This window comes from Volvox carteri, assembly GCF_000143455.1.
Source record: "Volvox carteri f. nagariensis unplaced genomic scaffold VOLCAscaffold_117, whole genome shotgun sequence".
Classification (NCBI taxonomy): domain Eukaryota; kingdom Viridiplantae; phylum Chlorophyta; class Chlorophyceae; order Chlamydomonadales; family Volvocaceae; genus Volvox; species Volvox carteri.
Window position 1 is genome coordinate 51576 of NW_003307660.1, and position 20656 is coordinate 72231.

Sequence of the window (20656 nt, forward strand, 5' to 3'; positions counted from 1 at the left end):
CAGCGCGGCTCTCGCGCTGGGTCTGCGAAGCGTGGGCAACGCGGACACACACCTCGGCGTCTATCGGACCTTCAAGAGCGCCCAGCCTGGGATGTACGTGAAGCTACACAGTAAATGATTGACAACCGGCGGTATCTTGCTAGATGTCAAAAGAATGCGTCTTGCTGCGCATGCAGACAACTTCATCCAACCTTGAGCGGTTCAAGCTCACAGCCGAAGAGCAGGTAATATCAGCTTGGGCAGCTGACGTCTCTGGCAATTTAATCACGACTTGACATTCGCCGCTCGCCTTCAACAGGAGCGGCGCAAGGCGTCCCGTGTATCCAAGAACCGGCCCCTGGCATCCTTAGATTCAAAGCGGGGATTCGTCGAAGGTGGGCTCTATGCATCCTGTGCCGACCAACCCATTCTCGGAACTCCTCAACCGTGCCGCAAACACATTTTCAGGGTAACCCTGCGCGCCTGCCGCCACCAGCGTGCCGCTCAATCCACACCTCGGCGCCCATACCATGTTCGAAGTAAAACTTGCAAGACCAGCGTCCCTGTCCATGCAAGCCCCTTGAGCGATTCTCATGATGTAAATTTCGTTATGATTACAAGTCCAAAAGTACATCCCTCCAACGCCCATTTTGCCATGCGACAGCTTGGGCCAAGCACGTCTCCGCCGGCGGCCTACATGAAGATACCGAGCCCGACCAGGACCGACCCCGCAGCGGCCCCCTGATCCGTGACTTGGCTGGGATCAACTTTGGCAGCGTTGTGGAGATGCTTCGAAGATCGCCATCCGCAGCTGCTGGTAGCGTGTTGGAGATCCTCCGCAAGTCGCCATCCGCAGCCTCTGCCGCCGCCGGCAGCGTGCGGGAGATGCTCCGAAAATCACCATCTGCTGCCGCTACTGCCGCGGCCGCCGCAGCAGCAGCTACCCGGGGCCGGCCTCCTGGCGTGGCCGCATGCTCAGACGAAGCAGCGCACAAGTCAAGCCGCTCCGCAGCAGCGGTAGACGACTTCCCGCCGTCGCGGCCCCAGCCCCGCTCCCGCTCTCGTTCTCAATCTCGCTCCCGCCGCGAAACGTCCTCTGCCGTCGCCGCCGCTGCCTCATACCTACCATCAACGGAGACCAGCAGCCGCTGGGTTCCTTCCAACGGCAGCCTCATGTCAACAGCGGCAGGAGGTCAGAACTGCGGCGTTGCCGGTGAAATGGGACCTGGGGCTGACAGAGCCGCGGCGGCTGACGCACCCGAGTCGACGGCGGCGACGACAGGGACCAGCACGACGCTGGGGTCCGCGTCAGGGATGGGCAAGGATAGGGCCGCCGCCGAGGCCTTGGTGGCGGCAGCCGGAGCCGGCGGAGGAGGGGAGAATAATTTGCTGCGCCGGGCTGACGTCAGCATCACGCCGGTGGAGCTGCGGCCCAGGTGTGACGGACGGGGCTGTGCGCGAATCGGGCGGGCGGATTGCTGTTGCTTGTCCGTTCTTTTCCACGCATATATGGGTTTACGAAGTCGCCTGCCTGTTCATATATGTTCGTTGTACAGCTCTGGCAGTTCTGCGATGTGATGGAAGGATCGAGCGGTGGCGAGCTAAGCTGGCCAGAGGGGCGAGCAAAGCACTCACAGCACGGCGTTCCTGGAGTCACACTGCAACCATGTCTCAGTAGTGCAAATCGCGTCCAAAAAAGAAATTGATTACAAAGCTTGCTTCTGGTGTTCAGACTACACAACTATTATGTTAAACACGACGTCGATTACGGGTCATGCGTAAATAGACTTGACTGTCCTGGGCCGGAATGTCTGTAGGTTAGTTGTGGATGCTGGCGTGTGTCAGGGGCGTGTTTGCGGGCCAGGACGACGACCCCCCCGCCGCCCGCCGCTACTACGGTGTTAACACCGTATCCCAAGGCCTGAAGCCGTTGTCTCTTATCCTCTGCCTGGCTCACGCAATGCTCCCGCCCCCTCCCTCTCCCCATCGAGACATCGCTCACCTTTTTGGCCAGGTTTCCTCCCATCACCCGCCCGCACATCACCTACCCACCCCCTGGCTTCTCATGGCACGTGCTTTCCGCCCATGCAGGTATTATAACCCCGCAGACGCTACCACCATTATCGCCTACGGCGACAATAGCGAGGATGAAGAAGGTGACGAAGGTCCCAGCTGCACTAGCAGTGACGCAGGTAAGAAGGCAGCAACAATGGCGGCTGGAGCAGCAGCGGGAGGAGGAGGAGGAGGAGCTGGAGGCCTTGATCCCATGACTGCGGCCTTTGAGGCGGCGCTGTTCCACGAACGGTTTGGCGGTGTGGCGGTTCCGGTCTCAGCGGCTGATGGTGGTGGTGGTGGTGGTGGCGATGAGGCGGCGCTGGCTTGGGCGACCAGTCGGGACCACTCGGTGTCCCCCATCGGCACAGCTGCGGTGCGGCTGTTGGGGTGCGGCTGTTGAAGAAGGGGGAGGAGAGAGGGAGGAGGAGAGGAAGTTAAAGGGGCAATCAGAATGTGCCTAACCGTTTTGATTAACGGCTGACTAGCAGAGGTTAAATACTTTGTCCCTTGCCTTGCCTGGGCTCTACCAGGAGGGCATGTGAGGTGGGTGGAGGGTTTATTTCCAAAGCTTCCTTTCACTTTCGGTCGAGTTCCCATGACGCACCTCTTGCCACCAGCACACATTGTTCTGCCCCTCACACTCTTCGCTAGAGCCGCTTTCGTTCCTCGCGTTAAGAGCGACGTTTGACATTCTGGAAAAATCCACAAGTGCCGCCTTCCATTCCACACGCAACCACGTGCCCGCTTATGCTTCCAGTCCGACGTGGAGCGCCGGTTACGAGCGGTGGAGGCGGCGCTGGCGGGGCACAGCAAGGGAGGCCGCCTGATGGCCGCCTCCGGGAGAGGCAGACCACCTGGTGGTGGTGGTGGCAGTGATCCGCAGCAGATGACGCTCCAGGAAGAGGTGACGGAGCTGCGCCGTGAGTTACGGCAGGTGTGTATGTGTGTGTGTGTGTGTGTGTGTGTGTGTGTGGCTCCAGCCTGAGCTCGTGCGGTCTCCGCTCAGCTCTCCTCACCTCTGTGACTTGTCGCTTCTAGGACTTTTCTAGAGCGCTTAGGCGTGTGGCGCTGGGGGGGTTTCGAGGACGCGCTGCACACGTCTTTGTACCGTGTGTATGCCCTGTATGTATGCGTACGGTGAATCTCGCACTCAGGCAGTATGGCAAAATATGGCATCGGCAGTTAGGTATGTATAGTGCGAGGGGCATTTCGCTTCGCGCGGTGATCCCACATTTCTTTTTGATTAGCAGCAGCTGTTTGGGAACGGCCATTACCGTCCCTGCATGTTCTTATGGGCTCCTGCGCATGGCGCTTGTTTGTTGTCGTTCCCCTGCTCCACCCCCCGGCTACACACACGCGCACATACAGCGAAGCCGCACAGCCATGGCGGTCTCCTCGTGCACGGCATATTACGCGCCCTGATGTACTTCTCTGCGCTTTGATGCAATTGCGGTGTTGTTGTTTTCTCTCGCAGTAGATAGTGAAGCAAAGCAAAGCAGCACGACTGCTCACGCTTGTAGAGGAGCGGCAGAGCCGGGACATGATTCCCCTTCCCTCTGCCACCAGGACTCCGGCATATGACCCAGTTGGCATTCCAGCTGCCAATGCCCACCTGCGTCTTCTAGCCGGCCAGTATCCTCTCCTCAACCCATTCTCCCCTCCAGGGTTGTTGGTTTTTTCGGCTTCAGCAAATTTCCCCCCTGCGCACCCTTTCCCCTTCCTGTCCCGCTGTCATGCGCTTAGGTTCAGACCGATAACGCCAAGTTGCGTCAGGAGCTGGGCGCCTTCTCCACGCACGCAAGTGCATTGATGACGCAGCTGCAGGTGCGGCGCGAAAGGGGAAGGGGGGGATGGCTAGTGCACTGCTGCGACGGCTCGACTCCAGCGAGCGCATGTGCCTACCTGCCACGGCATTCTGGCAGGAGAGGGTCACAAAACTCTTTTGTGTGGGCCAGGACTGTGGGCCAGGACTGGAAATGTCTACTGCTGGCAATACTGGACCTGGACAGAGGGCCTCGAGGCTGACGCACAGGACGCGAAGTTAGGGTCAGTTACCAGACAGTCCCGAACTCCCGTCATGTTGAGGTTCCGGGGCCCTTAGGGTTCCCTCGCCTCACCCGCCTTATCCTGATCCTGGGCGCCTACCTTATCCTTCCTGCCCCTGCCTGTGGTGTGTCTGTTGTATGTGGTGTGTCTGCCTTCCTCACATCGCAGGCCCAGGTGCAGCAGCTGCTGCGGGGCTCCAACGGCGGCGACTCGGGCTCGTCGACCACTGCCGGCGTGGGAGCCGCGGCGAAGGAGACAGCGGGCCGTCCCTTCGTACGACAACAGTCAGCGCCATCAGGACCAGGCGCCGCTGCCGCTGCAGCATCTATTCCCACGACACTTTCGGCGGCGAATTTCGCCGCTGCTAGTAGCCATCTGCCGTACGGTGGCCTGTACGAAACTCGCCCCTTGCCGCAGCCGTACCAGCCTGCCGTGGTGGCGCCGCCAGACACGTCCCAGCCATCTGCTCGTCGGAGCATCTTTTCCGATCTTGACTTTTCCAGTCTTCGGCCCCTGGGCACTGCCGCGCCAACTCGGAGCGTCGGAGCCGGCCCGGGGGATGCAGCAACACCGCTGGCTGCTGCTACCTACTGGCCTACTGGGAGCTTCACGCCTGCTGGCGCGGCAGCAGCGTCGCCGCTTATTGATGTGGCCTCAATGCCTAGCGGGTTGTACACTGCTCCAGTACGTGACATGGACGAGTCGGATGTGGTGCTGCCATCGTTTTCAGCGTTCAGGTGAGACAGGTTTCGCATCCGGCTCGGGAGGGTGTTGTTGTAGAGCGGATAGGGGGTGGTCCAAGTGGTTATAGTGGTTATCTCATGTCAGTGGTGAAGAAACTTAATCGGAAAGACGTGTTCCTTTTAAAATTTCGCAACACAGCGCTTTTACACCGAAGGAAACGGCTGTCGTAGATATCACCTGGCAGCTTTGACCTTGGAGTGCATTGACGCGGTCTTGTTGCATCGCAGAGTTCCGGACCAAAAGTTCCATATGCAAGCCGTTGTCGCAAACTTACTGCCATGGTCGCTTTCATGAAGGAACACAACACTGTGTGCGATGGGCGGTGCTGAATATAAAGAGGAGGGAGGCCGTGCTGGCGGGCATGCATGCTCAAAACTCCTGGGTAGAACTTCTAGTCGCTGATTCATCACGCTTGACTATTTTTTCAGTGTTTTAACGAGCCTCTTCTACCGACCCTTCGACCATTTCCCGACCCCCATTCCATGCGCACCTGCAGGCGAACCGCCTGCACCTTGGCATTCACCGCTTCGCGACCCGCAGCATCAGGTGGCCCGCACTCGGGGCCCCTCACATCCCCCCACCAATCCGCAACAACCACCGTCCCAGTCAGCACGACGGCCGCGGGTCCCAACTCGTCACGTCCGTCGCCTGCCGGCGCCCACACCTCCAACATGGCAGCCGTACAGCCGAGGCCCTTACCCACACAGTACCAAACGCGAAGCCTTGGCGAAGTCATGGTCCGGCCCGGCGGCAGCCTGAACTCAATGCTATCGGCTGCGGCGCCGCCTACCGCCAGCGACACAACAGCGCCGGCGGCGGCTGGGGCCGGCAGCGGGGCGTACGTGGCCTCTCTGTCGGGGTCCGCCGCAGCTGCGATGGCGACGGGCTCGGATGCCGCGGCAGCGGCTCTGGCGCGTAGCCACTCTGGCTTGCCCCAGCCGCTGGTGTTCTGTGTGGGGCCGGAGTTCCGCACGGCACGGGCCACGGGGCTATCCGCGGAGAACTCCATGTCGCTGTCCGCACACACCGCGGCGGCGACGGCTGCACGTGCCAAGTCATCCTTGTCCGCGTCAAGCGGGACGCGCTGAAAGTGGGGTGTCAGAGCAACAGGGTTATCACATGAAGGCACCCGCACGTTTCTCTGTACTCTCGCATGCTTCTCTGTCTGAACGACGATGTGGGATGGATATTTTAGCTGGGAGCAGTGGCATACAAAAGAAGGGGGCGGGGCGTATATCGTCGTCTGTATGCACAGTAATGCACAATGGGTAGCGGGAATTAAAGAGATGCCAAGTAAAGCGAGCCTCTCAGAGCGTCATGGTCGCACTGCAAATCCTGTCTGCTTTTTACCGCCGTTTGAAGCATTACATGATTTTTGCCGTCAATAAACCTGTTTCACAAAAGTGCTGTCGTACATAAATGCTGCATTTGGGGTATTAGGACAGGCAAGCCAATCCGGAACTATCCGGATTGGGGGAAGGCTTATGCTGCTGCTCAAGATATCATCTTCCATGTTGCGACAGACCATGCTATTCAGGTGGCCCATCGAATAATCCGTTCCAACATTTCGGGCATTGTCTTCTTTTATCCACTTCCGCATTCCCGTCTTGTTACGTTTCCCAACGTAACACAAGTTGATGGCGCTTCCTTACTTACATATGGTCCAGCGCATGCAAGGCTAGCAGTCCTTACATAGCACATTTAAGGTCTACAACGTCTTTGCAAAGGTCACGTACACAACCATCGTCGTGGGTATACACAAACCGGAACAGCACGTGCTACTAAGGGATGTGTGCATGAACCCGTGTGCAGCGCCGAACCTCTAACAATAAGCCGGCACATCGGAAAGATCAACGAGTCGGGATCACGGATAACAACGCGCCTCCATCAACAGCGGGCTAATGCATTGCAAATGGCTCATGCACCATACCGCCTCTAGATATCTAATTATTGAGTTCTACGTAATTGTGCTTTCTACGGATTATGGCATCGGTCGGCATTATATCCCTCTTTTATCTTCTGCCGTACAAAGATTGACGACTCCCGCGCAACGATTGCAAGGAGACAGCCATGGCAGCCATCCGGAAGGGGTAATGCCCTCCCCTCGCCAGCTCCGGCCCTGCCGCCACTCCCGCTCTCATCCCAGGGCGCATAATCCGTTGGCCCAAAACGCGAGATGAATCTCACTCAAATGATACATCTCATATCAGCTAGATAATCATTGGGCACCTCATCTTTAAAACGCATAAACAGCGAACTGTGCACCCCAGGAAAAACAAGAACAAACAGCACATCATGCCTCTTGAATACAACAAAATCAATTTAGCTTTTTGAATTGTAAAACGATAGATACGGAGAGGTATGTGCACTAGTCCTACCAATGACAACCATGGCATGCTAAGGGTAACCAAGTCTTTGTTAGGGTGCCACGCGAAAGCAATGCCTATCGCAGAGGACCCTGCTGCTGAGCCGGCTGTGAACCTGGTCCGGAAGACGCTCCACCCTGCAACAAAACATCAAAACTATGTTTACTGGTGGCACAGCTAAACCGCGAATAGTGACAACTGCAGCGATTCATTCATGGGATGCCTGCGACATTGCACCAACACACATAACATCCGTCATGCACCACGGCGGTCCATTTTCGGATACACCCGTCCGGATGAAGAGCAGCACCTGGTCCCAAGTACCTCATTCCCTCGTCGTCAATGGATTGGCCCCCTAGCAAAACAATCCTTTCACCTGCTACTGCCAGGCAAAAGAAACATGCCAACATCAACAGCACTAGCCAGCGGTGGCTTTAACCCCCGCATTCCGAATGTCCGTCATCGCCTCCACGCCATTCAAGCGACCCTCCATTATCCCAGTGAAGGTTTCCTCCACCAGCGGCTCGTGCACGTCAATTGAGAAATAACGCCGCCATATACGATTGATTCGTTCCCGCAAACCGGCCTTGATGAGTTCGGGATTGGCAGGGTCCTTGGTCACATCAAAGGCATCCTCAGGGCGGATGCGTCCATTGAACATGCCCCGTCCGAAAACGGCGAAGAACTGCGCCTCTGTATGCCGATGATGGAGACCCAAATAGCCGATGGGCTCGAAAAATCGGAACAAGGTTTGGTAGCGGCGCTTGAAACCGCGTTTAGCCAGGGAGTAGATGAAATACCGGTCTTGTGAGAGCTCACCATCCGCTGGAAAGCCTTTGGACGCCATCAGGGCTTTAATTTTATCAGAGAGCGGCGGCTCGTGCTTCAGGCGGTAGTCCTGGCCCTTAATCGTGTTGAAGTAGTCGTACAGGTCCTGACGTACGGCAGTGTATCGCGACTTGTGGAAGCCGTAAACCCAAAGATGCCCCATGGATCCATTTACTGGGTTTATCCCCACTGCGAACTTTGCTGCGTCAAGGAATGCTGAGTTGTCCATGTCCAGTAGACTGACGATGCCAATGTCTGGCTGATTAACTGACAGGTCGATCATCCGAGCGAGCAACTGCACAGCATGAAGAAACCCAGGGAGCCATGTGAACAAGCGTCGCTTCCACATGTTAAAATAGAGCGGGCACGCCACATAATGTGTTGTACGGCATGCAACGTCGGTTCAACACCCATGGGAAGCTATGGAACTTTACCGTTACCTGCTCACTAGTATTACTACGTAAATGGCATGACGCTCATGGGACTGAAAGGAAATTCTGCGCTCTCGATGCCTATGAACAACAGTACCACCGAAAAACAGGCATTCCACACGTGTAAACTTGCGGTGGTGTATATCCAAGTGCTGGTCCACGCACATACATGCCACGACGGCGTAACGGCAGCCACGGCAAACTGGGAAAGGTATGCCACGCCCATGCCCACGCTCCATGCCTACCTGCAGCGCCTGTGGATGCACAACGTTGTCCTCCTCTACGATAATGACTCCCTCATAACCCATGATGTCAAAGGCAAAAGCTTTCACGAAATGGTGATGGAGGCCAGTGCAAAGGTTCGCCCGATGTCGGATATAGGCAATCCTGACTGACTCTGGAAAGTGCAAATCCTTATTGATAACATAGCCTGAGCCCGCATCCTGTGAAATGTAGAGGTCGAACTTCTCCACACCGTCACTCCTCATAACAGCTGGCAACGATCTGCGAATGACTTCTGCCCTTTCAAAACACATGTATACCACCGCTATCCTGCTGCGCTTGGTAAAGTCGCCCAAGAGGATTTTCCGCGCAGCGTCATAATCCTTGAGCAAGTCATCCATATAATTTGCGGCCTGCACCGGATTAGGTGCTTCAAGCTGCTGACGAAAAGGCTGACCTGCACGCCTCATGGAGCTCTCCATGATAATACCGTTTGCTGTGTGCTTTTCACCCCGCAAGGAGTTGACGGCCATTTGAGCTTGAGTTAGGTATGCAAACAGCAACCAGGAAACACATCTGCACCATATCATGACGCAGTTTAGCCATCGTTCACGCATTATGCTGTGTTCCTATTTGCAAAGTTCGAAAATGTGCAGCTCTCTGCAGCCTCTACCGCAGAGTGCATCATAGTCAAGATTCCGACATGAGGATGGCTTTCATGTTCCTCTTGACAAATTGGCGCGGTTTGCTATGCTGGCAGGGCACAATCCGTACGCATGCTCGCTCGGCGGACAAAACCGGAGACTTCCTCTACTTTCTGTGCGCTGAAAACGTTATTAAACAAATTGTTTTATTCCGGAGCGCTCGCTTACTTAAAGTTAGAAGTACAGAAGCCCAATATGGGAGATGTTGAGCTTGTCGTATGCTGGTTCGAATTCCGTCAAGGCGATTTTTATGCTTGTTCGCGATTAATTGCAAACGTCAAGCTTAAGAATAATCCTTTTAACAAGTTTCCCTCATACACTTCCTATCTTCTCTTGTCTCAAGCTTATGGGACGCAGCCCTTGGTACACTTTCAGAAGGGAAGCCATTGGAAGGTAAAAGCTATGCATTATATCAGTTTTAACCGTGGTTACCTATGCGATGACTGACGAGCAAGACGTTTCGAGCTACTATTCTGACGGACAGCGAGGAGAGCATGGGTTCAGCTACAGCAGGGGTGCAAAAATGCGTCGTGTGAATGTCATGGTGGGTAGCGCGCTAAGGGTAACCGTTCAGGATGTAAACGTTAGAAGAAAGTTCACTGAATGGGTCTTGAATTATCAGTGAACGGTTGGATAAACGGACTGACCGTTTGTCCAGTGAGCGCTCACCAAGTTGGTGACACCACTGTTCACTGAACGTTCAGAAGGGCATCGGGGGCAGCGGTTTTGCCGCTGTTGTGGTACTACTAGCCGAATCGAGGATGAAAAACACGTGTTATTGGAATGCCCAGCCTATAATGATATTCGTGCTGAAGAACCAGCACGTCTGGCGAGGATGTTGGAACGTATGTGGGCTCACCGAAACTCAGCTACCCCTTTTGGACGCTAGTCTGGGCTGATGTGCGGTGTTTCCTGTTCTCCGTGGCTTTTAGGCGTTGATGTATTGCCCTTGGGCCTTCGGCTCGTATGGGTAGTTTTACAGGTATGGGGTCACGCACCCCCAACCATGTAACACACACACACACACACACACACACACACACACACACACACACACACACACACACACACACACACACACACACAAGAAGGGCATCTTAAGGAATTGAAGTTAAACTGATTAAGCTGAAGTTAAACTCCTATTAAGTAAGAGCGAAGGACCAACATGAATGTTTCCAAGAGGGTGGTTGAAGACTTGGATTGCAGAGAAGAAGGCCGTTAGCTTGCATACGTTCTATCGCACAGCTCAGAGAATAGGACCGTTCAAATTTTGAATCCATCGCGCTACAGCCTGAGCTGTGTACGAGTAATTGTTCATGCCTCCGCTGATACTGAGAGAATTTCATATAGCGGAGCGCAGTTATCTTGCAGTGTAAGGGCCCTTGGCAGCCGGTCCCCGTTCATTCGTTCGCCGTCGGTTCCAGTCAGCTTTGGCAAAGGCACGGGACTACAGGTTACGGGAGACAGTGTTGGAAAAGACCGACAAGCATATACCACTGGATGGTAACACAGTAATAAAACACGGCGGGGTTCGGCGCTTTGCTGGTTTTAACAGGTTATGAGCCCCGAATGGCGCATTGCGCTGCCGAGAGATCGCCGGATCAATACCCACTGGCTAATGCCCAGAGAATGGTAGACCGGGATGAAGCACGGGAAGGCCCGGAGCGTGAGTGACGCTCACGGGGGGTTGTTGGAATTGACCGACATCCATATACCAGTCGATGGTAACAGCAGTATTAGGACCCGGCGGGGGTCCGGCGCTTTGCTGGTTTTAACAGACAGGAGCACAGAAGCAAAAAGTTCTGCATGGCGGTTGTGATCAGATTCAACAGTACGTCACAAGCCTGGTTTAGGACGAGAAATTCCTTGATGACGTGAGATATAAATAGTCAGTCTATCTGAGTAACGGATTGAGAACAATCGTCAAAATTCGCTGCATGCTACGGCCGACTATACGGCCTTGGCCTGGCCATTGGCCAGGCCAAACCGATGTACGTCAGCCTTACTGAGCTAAGCCCCAGTCAAGCCCTAAGGGCTTGAAGGATGACATAAGAGAGTTTAATTTCATTTGCAACCAATTCAGTTACACAGCATTATGATGAGTCGTCTCATCGCTTGTAGGGTGAAATGCCTGGTAGTTTGGTATATATATACGTCATGCCTGCTTTCAGCAAATATTGTAAAAGCTAATTCTTATCGGCGTCACTTAAGCACAACCGAAGCTGCGATGGATAATTTAGCGAGAGGTTTAGCACGCCGATCCCGCCAACCTTTTGAAGCACCCGATCCATCTTTTGCCGCGAAGTACATGGATGAACTGCTTAGCGACTATGGGTCTGCACGAAGGACGCTTGTGGGCAACTTCATCAAACGCAGCAGGATAGCGGTGGCTTACATGTGCTTTGAAAGGGCAGAAGTTATTCGCAGATCCTTACCAGCTGTTATGAGAAGTGATGGCGTGGAGAATTTCGACATTTTCATTTCTCAAGATGGAGGAGCCGGTTACGCTATTGATAAGGACGTGCACTTTCCAGAGTCAGCCAGGATTGCTTACATCCGACATAGGGCGAACCTTTGCACCGGTCTCCACCACCACTTCGTGAAAGCGTTTGCTTTTGACATCATGGGTTATGATGGACTTATTGTCGTAGAGGAGGACAACGTCGTGCATCCACAGGCGCTGCAGGTAGGCATGGAGCGAGTAGCCGCCGTTTCAACCGGTATAAGTTTAGAAGAACACGACACCTTAACTCATTTTTCAGACTCACACTATTCATATGGCAACAAGGTCTACGTCTGGTCCTTGAAGCCTAACCATTCATCCATGTGTAAACTCATATACCTTATCTATGGCATGCCCCATCGATGTGAATGTGAAAGCAAACTGCACGCCTCCGGTCATTATCTTGCTGTACAATAACAATCCGCTGGATTCCGATCTGGGTTTCTTCATGCTGTGCAGTTGCTCGCTCGGATGATTGACCTCTCAGTCGATCAGCCTGACGTTGGCATCGCCAGTCTGCTTGACATGGACAACTCAGCATTCCTCGACGCAGCAAAGTTCGCAGTGGGGATAAACCCAGTAAATGGATCCATGGGGCATCTTTGGGTTTACGGCTTCCACAAGTCGCGATACACTGCCGTACGTCAGGACCTGTACGACTACTTCAATACGATTAAGGGCCAGGACTACCGCTTGAAGCACGAGCCGCCGCTCTCTGACAAAATTAAAGCCCTGATGGCGTCCAAAGGCTTTCCAGCGGATGGTGAGCTCTCACAAGACCGGTATTTCATCTACTCCCTGGCTAAGCGCGGTTTCAAGCGCCGCTACCAAACCTTGTTCCGATTTTTCGAGCCAATCGGCTATTTGGGTCTCCATCACCGGCATACAGAGGCGCAGTTCTTCGCCGTTTTCGGACGGGGCATGTTCAATGGACGCATCCGCCCTGAGGATGCCTTTGATGTGACCACAGAGCCTGTAAATCTCGAACTCATCAAGGCCGGTGTGCGGGAACGAATCAACCGCGTATGGCGGCGCTACTTTCCGGCTGATGTGCACGAGCCGCTTGTGGTCAACACATTTAATTCTCTCATGGAGGGCCGCTTGAATGGCGTGGAGGCGATGACGGACATCCGTAATGCGGGGATTAAAGCCACAGCGGGCTCGAGATTAGGGCAATAGCGAGGCAGCGCAGGGTGTGTGCCTGATGGTTTCCTTGCCAGTTGTGCATAATGGTGTTAGGAATACCTGCCGTCACCTTCTTCTGATTCAAGACGATCTGCTGAGGAAGCGGCGCGCTATGTGTGTTCTGAACTGCGCGCAGGCTATGTACAGGGGGGTGAACGATTGATGCTTTCAATATGGGAAATCGAATGAATATCGATATATATGTGTGTATATTTGTAGGGACGACCATTCGGCTGTGTACGGCATACAGTTGTATGGTACATACAAGCAGCAGCGTAGCAGCAGCAGCGGCGGCAATACACGTACATATACATGGCGTGCGGCAATATGACGGAGAGCGAGCGGGGTACACACGTATATATTTCGTATGATGAGTGTGCGCGCGCGGTATATATAGCATAATGCATACGTGAGTGGAATGCTGTGGCAGATGTGGCATGACTGACATGAGGGGGCAAGAAAGGTAGGTAGGTAGGTGGGATGCGCATTGTTCTTTTTAGATATTAGATACCTCTTATTGCAGCAGCACTTGCTTGTTACTTGCGGAATGGCTGTCCGCCCGGCCGCCCACATACACCGATCACTATCCGTTTGCTATTGGCTGATGGATGCATGGATGAATGGATGGATGAGTGCGTGCAGTCGGGAACTCCGAATTATCCGCCTCTCGCTCCTACAGTTAATGTTAGACTATTAATAGCCTTGCCGGATGGATGGATGGATGGAAGGAGCCTTTTGCGTGATGACGGGTACTCGTTCGTCCGCGGGGAGTTGTTGTGCTGGAGCTGATGATGATGGATGCATTCCAGCAGCGTCCTGATAATAACTGACACGGACTTGGTCATCACACTTGGCATCTCAAGGGGCATGCGTGGGTTACTGCTGTCTACCTATCCATTTAGATGGATGTTGCCAACTGCCAACTGACAGCTGACACACGTTCCACGTTCCTCTACGCGCATATACATCTCCATCACTACTTGTCTCGTATCATATGACTCAACCCCGAGTCGACTGTAGCTATGTAGCCGTATTGGGTCTTGGTAAATATAACTGCGAAAGGTGCCGCTTGAATTCCATGCTGCTGTGTTGTGTACTTTGTTTTTAAAGAAATGACATAATGTCCTACTGCTGATGTCATCGGCTCGTACATAGCTCAAGATAATGAGATTGTAAACGCGACCGTTGGTGGTGTTTCGTGTACGACAATAGTAGTGCTGACGTAGCATGTAGCATGCGCTGAAGAACATGATCTGTGTGTGTGTGTGCGTGCGTGCGATGGTGAGCAGCTCGAGGGTACCCCAATAACTACATATAGGGTGCAGGCGGCAGCGCGCTTCCTGTTGTGCGGCAGTTGGCAGCATTAGCACATATATGTGATGAATGAAGAGGTCTGGCCATGCTTGCGTTGTGGTGTGCATAGTTGGTTTCCGTTATCTTACTGCTGGTTTTGTGTCACAATTTTCGTTGGGCATAGCGCGTCTATCTTTACACTATTCGCACATCAATGTGTGCCATAAAGGCGGTGCTGTAAATAGCATGCTTTGCGTCTGTAAAATGCCTTCCGCTGAGGAGAAGGGGCGGGGGTGTTGGGGACAGCTGCCGTGCTTCCCGACAAGTTGGTGACACTGACGATGGACAGACAAATAAAACATGGGCGTGATAATAACTAGCTAGGTGTGGGCCTCCCTAGTAAGCAGCTAGCTAGATTATAAGTTACAAGTTCCGCACACAAGTGCGGGTGTTTCCGTAAAAGCCGGGGGGGCCATGGACATTGTATTGGTATTGATGCGGGTAAGCGGGAGGCCATCATCGTCCTCCATCGTTCGCTTCAGGGCGCAGCGCCTCAGCTAGGTGTGGGCAAATGTGGGTGGGCGCATGGGACGAGCGTTGTGTGATACTACGAACGTAAAAAGATATATCCCGGGCTGTCCTGGGTTTCGGATGTTATGCCCCAAGCTAGGGCGCTGTTTATCTTCTTCTTAGCGAGTTATATTTACGACTTCATCATTTGATAGCGTCGAGCCAGGACAGATAGTCCTTTCGCCAAGCATTTACGCATGCACGCAAGTGTGATAGGCAACGAAGTGTAAAAACGAGGACGTGTTCAGCTTTATCTCCGTGCTAGTGGAAGGATCATTTGTGAATCTTCCTGGCCAACCCCGGGAAATGAAGACAGCCCGAGACCCGAGAAGGAGAAAAATGACGCTGCAAGACAGCAGTGTGTGGCAGCGTAACTCGGCAGCAGCTACTGTGAACAGGTTCCAAACGGGAATGAGCTGTGGCATGAAAGATAATTGCGGGGCGCGCGGCAGCTCCGTTACCGGCTCCGCTACCAGCTACATTATCGCCCGGAATGCACACTTATGTGATAAAAACTGGCTTCGGATATGTTATTATGCATTGGTTACAATAACACAACAACTGCATGTACTTCTGCTCACGATATTGTATCCCACGTTTCGAAAAAAACCAGTTTGGCCGTACAGGCCGTACGCACTAACGGCCTTCCTGCCTCAGTCATGCGTAGCCTGCAGGCAAACGGCAGCACAACAAGTAACGACTGCACAAGCAGCTGAGCCTTACCTTACTCCTTACTGTGTGCGAAAAAGCTCAAGCTGATATTTCCCTGCTTGAAAATGCAAGCTGTCCTTCTTCCCAAATCCGTAGCACCGTATGTCTTTCGGCGAAAACATATAGTGACCAATTGCTTACATGTGCATTCACCTTATCCTGTGGCGTCAGCGGCCTCCGCGCCGTCGGCGTGCCGACAAGGAGTTGTATCGCGACCTCAATCCCTAGCATCCCCCACGCAGCAAATTGGGCGAGGAGCTTGCTTAATTGCATCTGCGTCGGCTGCTAGTGCACCTATTGAGCAACCGAGGCTGAACTGGAAGCTACCGGTGTACATTTTCCTTTGGTAAGCAGGCCCTGAACTGCGCCCATTCCAAGGATGCCGATTGAATTCTATGGCTGAAAGCAAATACGAATTTTTGGCAGGTACGCATTCAACATTATCTTCAACATCATTAACAAGAGCACGCTCAACACGTTTCCGTGCCCATGGTTCATCGGAACTTGGCAACTTAGTGAGTAGAGCCGAATCCGCGTTGAACAACCTCCGCAGGACTGTTGCAGCTCGACATGTTAATATATATTGCGATCACTATGGTAGAAGGTTTAGGGTTTGCCATTTCCTCCCGAAATGCAGTCGCTACCCTTACCTCGGGTGGCCATACATCTACCGAGATATTGGAAACACACAAAACAGCCATTATTGGATGATGGCCTTCTTGCCGCAACCTTTGGTGCAGGAGCTTGCATTTTTAACACACGCGCCGTCGATCCCACTTCCCCTCATGCCTTCCCTTCCCGCCTCCATCCAGTCGCCAGTGGTCTGTTCATGGCCTTGTTGTGGGTGACCCGGCTCCATCCGGTTCCCGCCGTGGACGCCAAATTCTTCGCCGCGCTTTTGCCGGTGGCGCTTTTCCACACGGTGGGGCACATCGCCGCGGTGGTTTCCTTCAGCCAGATGGCGGTGTCCTTTGCGCACATCGTCAAGAGCGCGGAGCCCGTGTTCTCCGTGGCCCTCAGCGGCCCGCTGCTCGGGGTCACCTACCCCTGGTGAGGATGAGGATGTGTATCAGTGGATGTCATTTGAGTACGAGAGAGATGGCGAGCAGGAGGAAGAGGAAGAGGACTTTGGGCGCGGGTGGTGTGTGTGTGTGTGCATGGTGTGAGGGCCAAGTGAGGCGGCTGCGTGGTGATAATGTGGAGGCGGGACCCAGGCCCACGGGGGTTGGGGCCGGATGGGGGGATGTGGGAATATAGGAACACGGCCATGGGGGGTTGCGGTTGTGTGCAGGGATATATGAGGAGGGGTATATGCTGAATGACGGGCGGTCCTCTCTGGCTGGGCGGTGGAAAGGAGGGGGGGGGAGATATGGTAGGAACCGGTAGTTTGACAGCTTTGCAATGCACTTCCCGTCAGTCCATACCCTTCAGCGCAAAACACAAATCCTTCCCACAACAATTTCTCCCCTTCCCCCCCTCCGCCATGCCAACCCATGGTAAAACCCTGGCAGGTACGTGTGGGCGTCCCTTCTCCCCATTGTGGCCGGCTGCTCCCTGTCGGCCATGAAGGAGGTCAGAGCGGGGAGTACCTGGGTGGGAGGGGCGAACAGGGAATTTCTCACCTTGAATGTGCTCTTCGCTCATTAGGCATGGTGGATGTCAGGGCGTCGGCTGCATGAGACCTGTGACTTATGACTTCCTGGACATCCTTTACCCGGGGGCCATACGATATTCCCTTCCCTTCCCCACCCGCTGGGGGATATTAGCAGTGGTGGTAGTAATGCTGTTCGACCACATTAATCCCAAGTAGCAGTTGCAGCAGTTGTACGACGGGCATCAGTAACCGACCACCCGGGGGCTTCCAGGGGGAGGCTGTTTGCAGAGGGAAGGAAGGGTGGGGGAGGAGAGAGGTTACAGAGGCTATAATGGCGCTGCGACCCCGTCACTGATTGTATTGTCGGGGACAGAGGGCGGGGCGCTGGAGGGTGGGCGGGGGGGGGGCCCCCGGGAGATGGACGGAGCGGCTGGGACGTAGGGGGGAAGGAGGGAGGGAGGAAAATACCGTGTCATTGTCGCAGTCCCCCCTCCCTCTCTCCCGTCCCAAACCTCTTTATCACCTCTCCTTGCCCTTCTCCCCTTTTTTTGGGGGGGAGGGAGAAATTGGGTTGCCAGTTCTCCCCCTTCCTCTTCTCCCTTTCCCCTCCTTAATTATTTCCGCACCCCCTAATCCCCCTTTCCACCACCACCGCCACGCCACCCCCTCAAGGTGAGCTTCGCCTGGAACGGATTCAACAACGCCATGATATCCAACCTGGGCATGGTGCTCAGAAACATTTACTCCAAAAAGTCATTAAATGAATACAAGGTAGGATGCGAGTTTCAGGAGTCGACACGGAGGTGTGTGTTTTTCCTTTCGTTAAGAACCCTCCGCCAGTGCTGCTAGCTTGCGAAGTGAGTGGCTACTCCATCGCTTGTTGCCACCACCCCACCCCACACCCCACACCGCAGTTGCCGCCACGCTACACGGGCGGTAGTCGGTGCGGCCTCCCCACCACTGGTTTGGTCGCGTCCCCTGCTTCCCATCCCACCGATTACCTACCACACATCACGACCATCACGTACGGCAGTACGGCAGCTTTCTCCTCGCTTCATAACCTTCGTCTACTTCATTGTTGTCACTCGATCCCCCCCGACCCCGGGAACCCGAAGCCCGCCTCCCTCTTTCATAACCCCCCGGCTTCCCCCCGCCAATCCCGTCTTGCCCCATCCTCCCCTCCCCTCCCCCCCCGTTTTCGCGTATGTACGTACATACATACATACACTGCGCACGTGCTGCAGCACATTGACGGGATCAACTTGTTCGGGCTCATCTCCATCGCCTCCCTGCTGTACTGCCTACCGGCCGCCCTGGTACTGGAGAGCGGCTCCTGGGGGGCAGCCTGGCAGGCGGCTGCGGGGAAAGCGGGGCAGCAGGCCACACTGCAGCTGCTGCTGTGGGGGGGTGTCTTCTACCACCTGTATAACCAGGTAGGGGTGTGCTCGGGCTGTGTGTGTGTGCGTGTGCAGGATTGTATGTTTATCTGTATGTAATGCGTGAAGGAGTTCGGGGCCGTTGGTGACGTTCTCGTTGTACGAAGCTCGTTACCGGACATCCGATCATGAGCCGAAACGTCGCACAGCACAGCACAGTGCAATACACTTCGACTGCTCTTCACGCCCTTTCCCTCTTTCCCCCCGCCCCCCTTTCCCCTTCACACAAACACATACATAACCACCACCTCTCCTGTCGTCGTCGTATTACTCTGTGTACGTCAGTTGTCGTACATGGTACTCGACCAGGGTATCAGTCCGGTCACCTTCAGTGTGGGCAACACCATGAAGCGGGTGGCGGTGGTGGTGTCCTCGGTCGCGTTCTTCCGCAACCCCGTGTCGCCGCTAAACTGGGCGGGGTCCTTCATCGCCATTGCGGGCACCTACCTGTACTCGCTGGCTACGGACCGGTACGCGGCGGAGAAGAAGAAGAAGCAAACGGCATGATGACGATGATGATGCGTGACTGTCATTGCTATTGTTATTTGATGATGATGATGATGATGATGATGATGATGATGAGGGGGAGGAGGAGGAGGAGGAGCTCGGGTTTGGATGGAGGGAACGGGAAGGCGGAGGAATGGGAGGCGATGGAAAAGTGGGAGAAGGGAACGGGGGAAGGGAGAGGGGTTGTGGGAGTTTAGGTGGGAATGTGGCGGCGGCAGCAGCGACCGGCACTGACAATGCGTAGAGGGGAGCAGTGGGAGCTTGGATGGGGGAGGGAAACGTGTGTACGGTAAATAGGAAGGGGAGAAGCACGGAAGGGGCAGGGGCGATAGGGGGGGCAAAACACAACTAGGTCCGGCAGATTTGGTCCGGTCCGGTGATGTAGAGCAACAGGGGACAGGACAGAGCAGTTGGTGGTGATTGTTACTCCAGGCGCATTGTCAGTTGGTTGGTTGGTTGGTTAGTCAATTGGTTACAGCGCTGAATGGGCCCTATACTCACATGCACTCAACTCATCCGTCCCTCCTCTGCATACAGACAGACGTACACACAGACACAAAGAAGAGCATCCGGTAGCTGCCCCTTGGCCAGCCCCAGCCCCAGTTAGAGGGTGTAACAACACACATACATACATGCGTACAAATATGGCGGGAATTCTCGCTAGTACGCGAGTGAGCGTGGTTATTGGTGTTGCGGTCGCTGTGGTTGCCTGGTAGGGCGTAATGGTGGTGCGGGGGGAGGTGTCGGGATGCGCGGCGGTGTGGCGGCGCATTTTGGGGGGCGTAGTTGTTGTGGCGGCGGCACCAACAAACCCTTCGGATTGCACTTTGGGTCGTCTATTGAAACTCCCGCCTAAAACAGAAAAATAAAGTTCACGACGGAGTCGAACCGCGTGCAGAATAGAGGAGCATCCGCCATTTCCATCCGCCGCCGTTTCGTACACGAAAGCTCCTCTGCGTCCCGAAAGATCTCGGGAGCTGGCAGTCAATGATGCATATGGGCAGAAGACACAGGAATGGACCCGTTCCCGAAACCATGAATACTCCTTCTGCCGACTTCTGGTTGTTGGTGGTCTTGATAAGTTGTCGTAGTTTCTGTTGTTTGTCGTCGGACAGGGTGGTTGCGTTGGACTGTTGAATGTTGGCAACGATTGAAACGTTTTCCCGACAGCTAGCTCGATTCCATTTACTTTCGCTCAACACGGACCCGTTCAGATGCCCGCAGGGGTTTAAGGAAAAAGATATCGGATCACGTGGCAATAATGGAAGTCACGTTTGGGATCTGGGGGCAATTTGCAAGTTTTGCACTTGGTTAACGTGATTCAGTTAAGTGTGATTCACAGTGGGGCGCTAGAGGCGCAGGGACTAGATGAGCAGTGCTGAACCGAGCGAAGGTGCTGAAAGGGTGTATTTTGCTGCCGTGCACGTTAAGGTGGCACAGAGGAAGCGCCGCACAGGACTTTTATGGTCTACACTCTGCATG

At 54.4% G+C, this 20656-nt stretch overlaps 4 protein-coding genes across 4 annotated transcripts; 3 read left to right on the plus strand and 1 right to left on the minus strand.

The window, feature by feature from the left end:
• Nucleotides 1–143: 143 nt before the first annotated feature.
• VOLCADRAFT_100401 (uncharacterized protein) lies at nt 144–5912 on the plus strand (the record flags this gene model as incomplete). The annotated part of the gene is made up of 9 exons (XM_002958981.1): nt 144–224; nt 299–374; nt 644–1415; nt 2071–2421; nt 2565–2577; nt 2792–2968; nt 3778–3858; nt 4249–4817; nt 5321–5912. 9 exons carry the CDS (start codon nt 144–146, stop codon nt 5910–5912), a joined length of 2712 nt encoding a protein of 903 aa, XP_002959027.1.
• A 551-nt stretch (nt 5913–6463) lies between these two features.
• On the minus strand, nt 6464–9483 carry VOLCADRAFT_108437 (uncharacterized protein). The gene is made up of 2 exons (XM_002958993.1): nt 8695–9483; nt 6464–8313 (listed from the first exon to the last, which is right to left on the minus strand). The coding sequence occupies exons 1-2, from the start codon at nt 9286–9288 to the stop codon at nt 7609–7611; spliced, it is 1299 nt and encodes a 432-aa protein (XP_002959039.1). The 5' UTR covers nt 9289–9483; the 3' UTR covers nt 6464–7608.
• A 2200-nt stretch (nt 9484–11683) lies between these two features.
• On the plus strand, nt 11684–13057 carry VOLCADRAFT_100403 (uncharacterized protein; the record flags this gene model as incomplete). Its single annotated transcript, XM_002958982.1, has 2 exons — nt 11684–12061; nt 12338–13057. 2 exons carry the CDS (start codon nt 11684–11686, stop codon nt 13055–13057), a joined length of 1098 nt encoding a protein of 365 aa, XP_002959028.1.
• A 2995-nt stretch (nt 13058–16052) lies between these two features.
• On the plus strand, nt 16053–19174 carry VOLCADRAFT_70261 (uncharacterized protein; the record flags this gene model as incomplete). Its single annotated transcript, XM_002958983.1, has 6 exons — nt 16053–16152; nt 16450–16687; nt 17149–17209; nt 17904–18002; nt 18476–18664; nt 18953–19174. Coding segments are annotated over 6 exons (909 nt in total), but the record flags the coding sequence as incomplete, so codon positions are not given.
• Nucleotides 19175–20656: the final 1482 nt, after the last annotated feature.

Bases quoted from the DNA above. Each gene is read 5' to 3' on its own strand.
- VOLCADRAFT_108437 (XM_002958993.1), bottom strand. From the start codon at position 9,288: ATGCGTGAACGATGGCTAAACTGCGTCATGATATGGTGCAGATGTGTT. The intron at 8,314-8,694 runs GTAGGCATGGAG...CATGCTGTGCAG, and splicing joins TGCATCCACAGGCGCTGCAG to TTGCTCGCTCGGATGATCGA.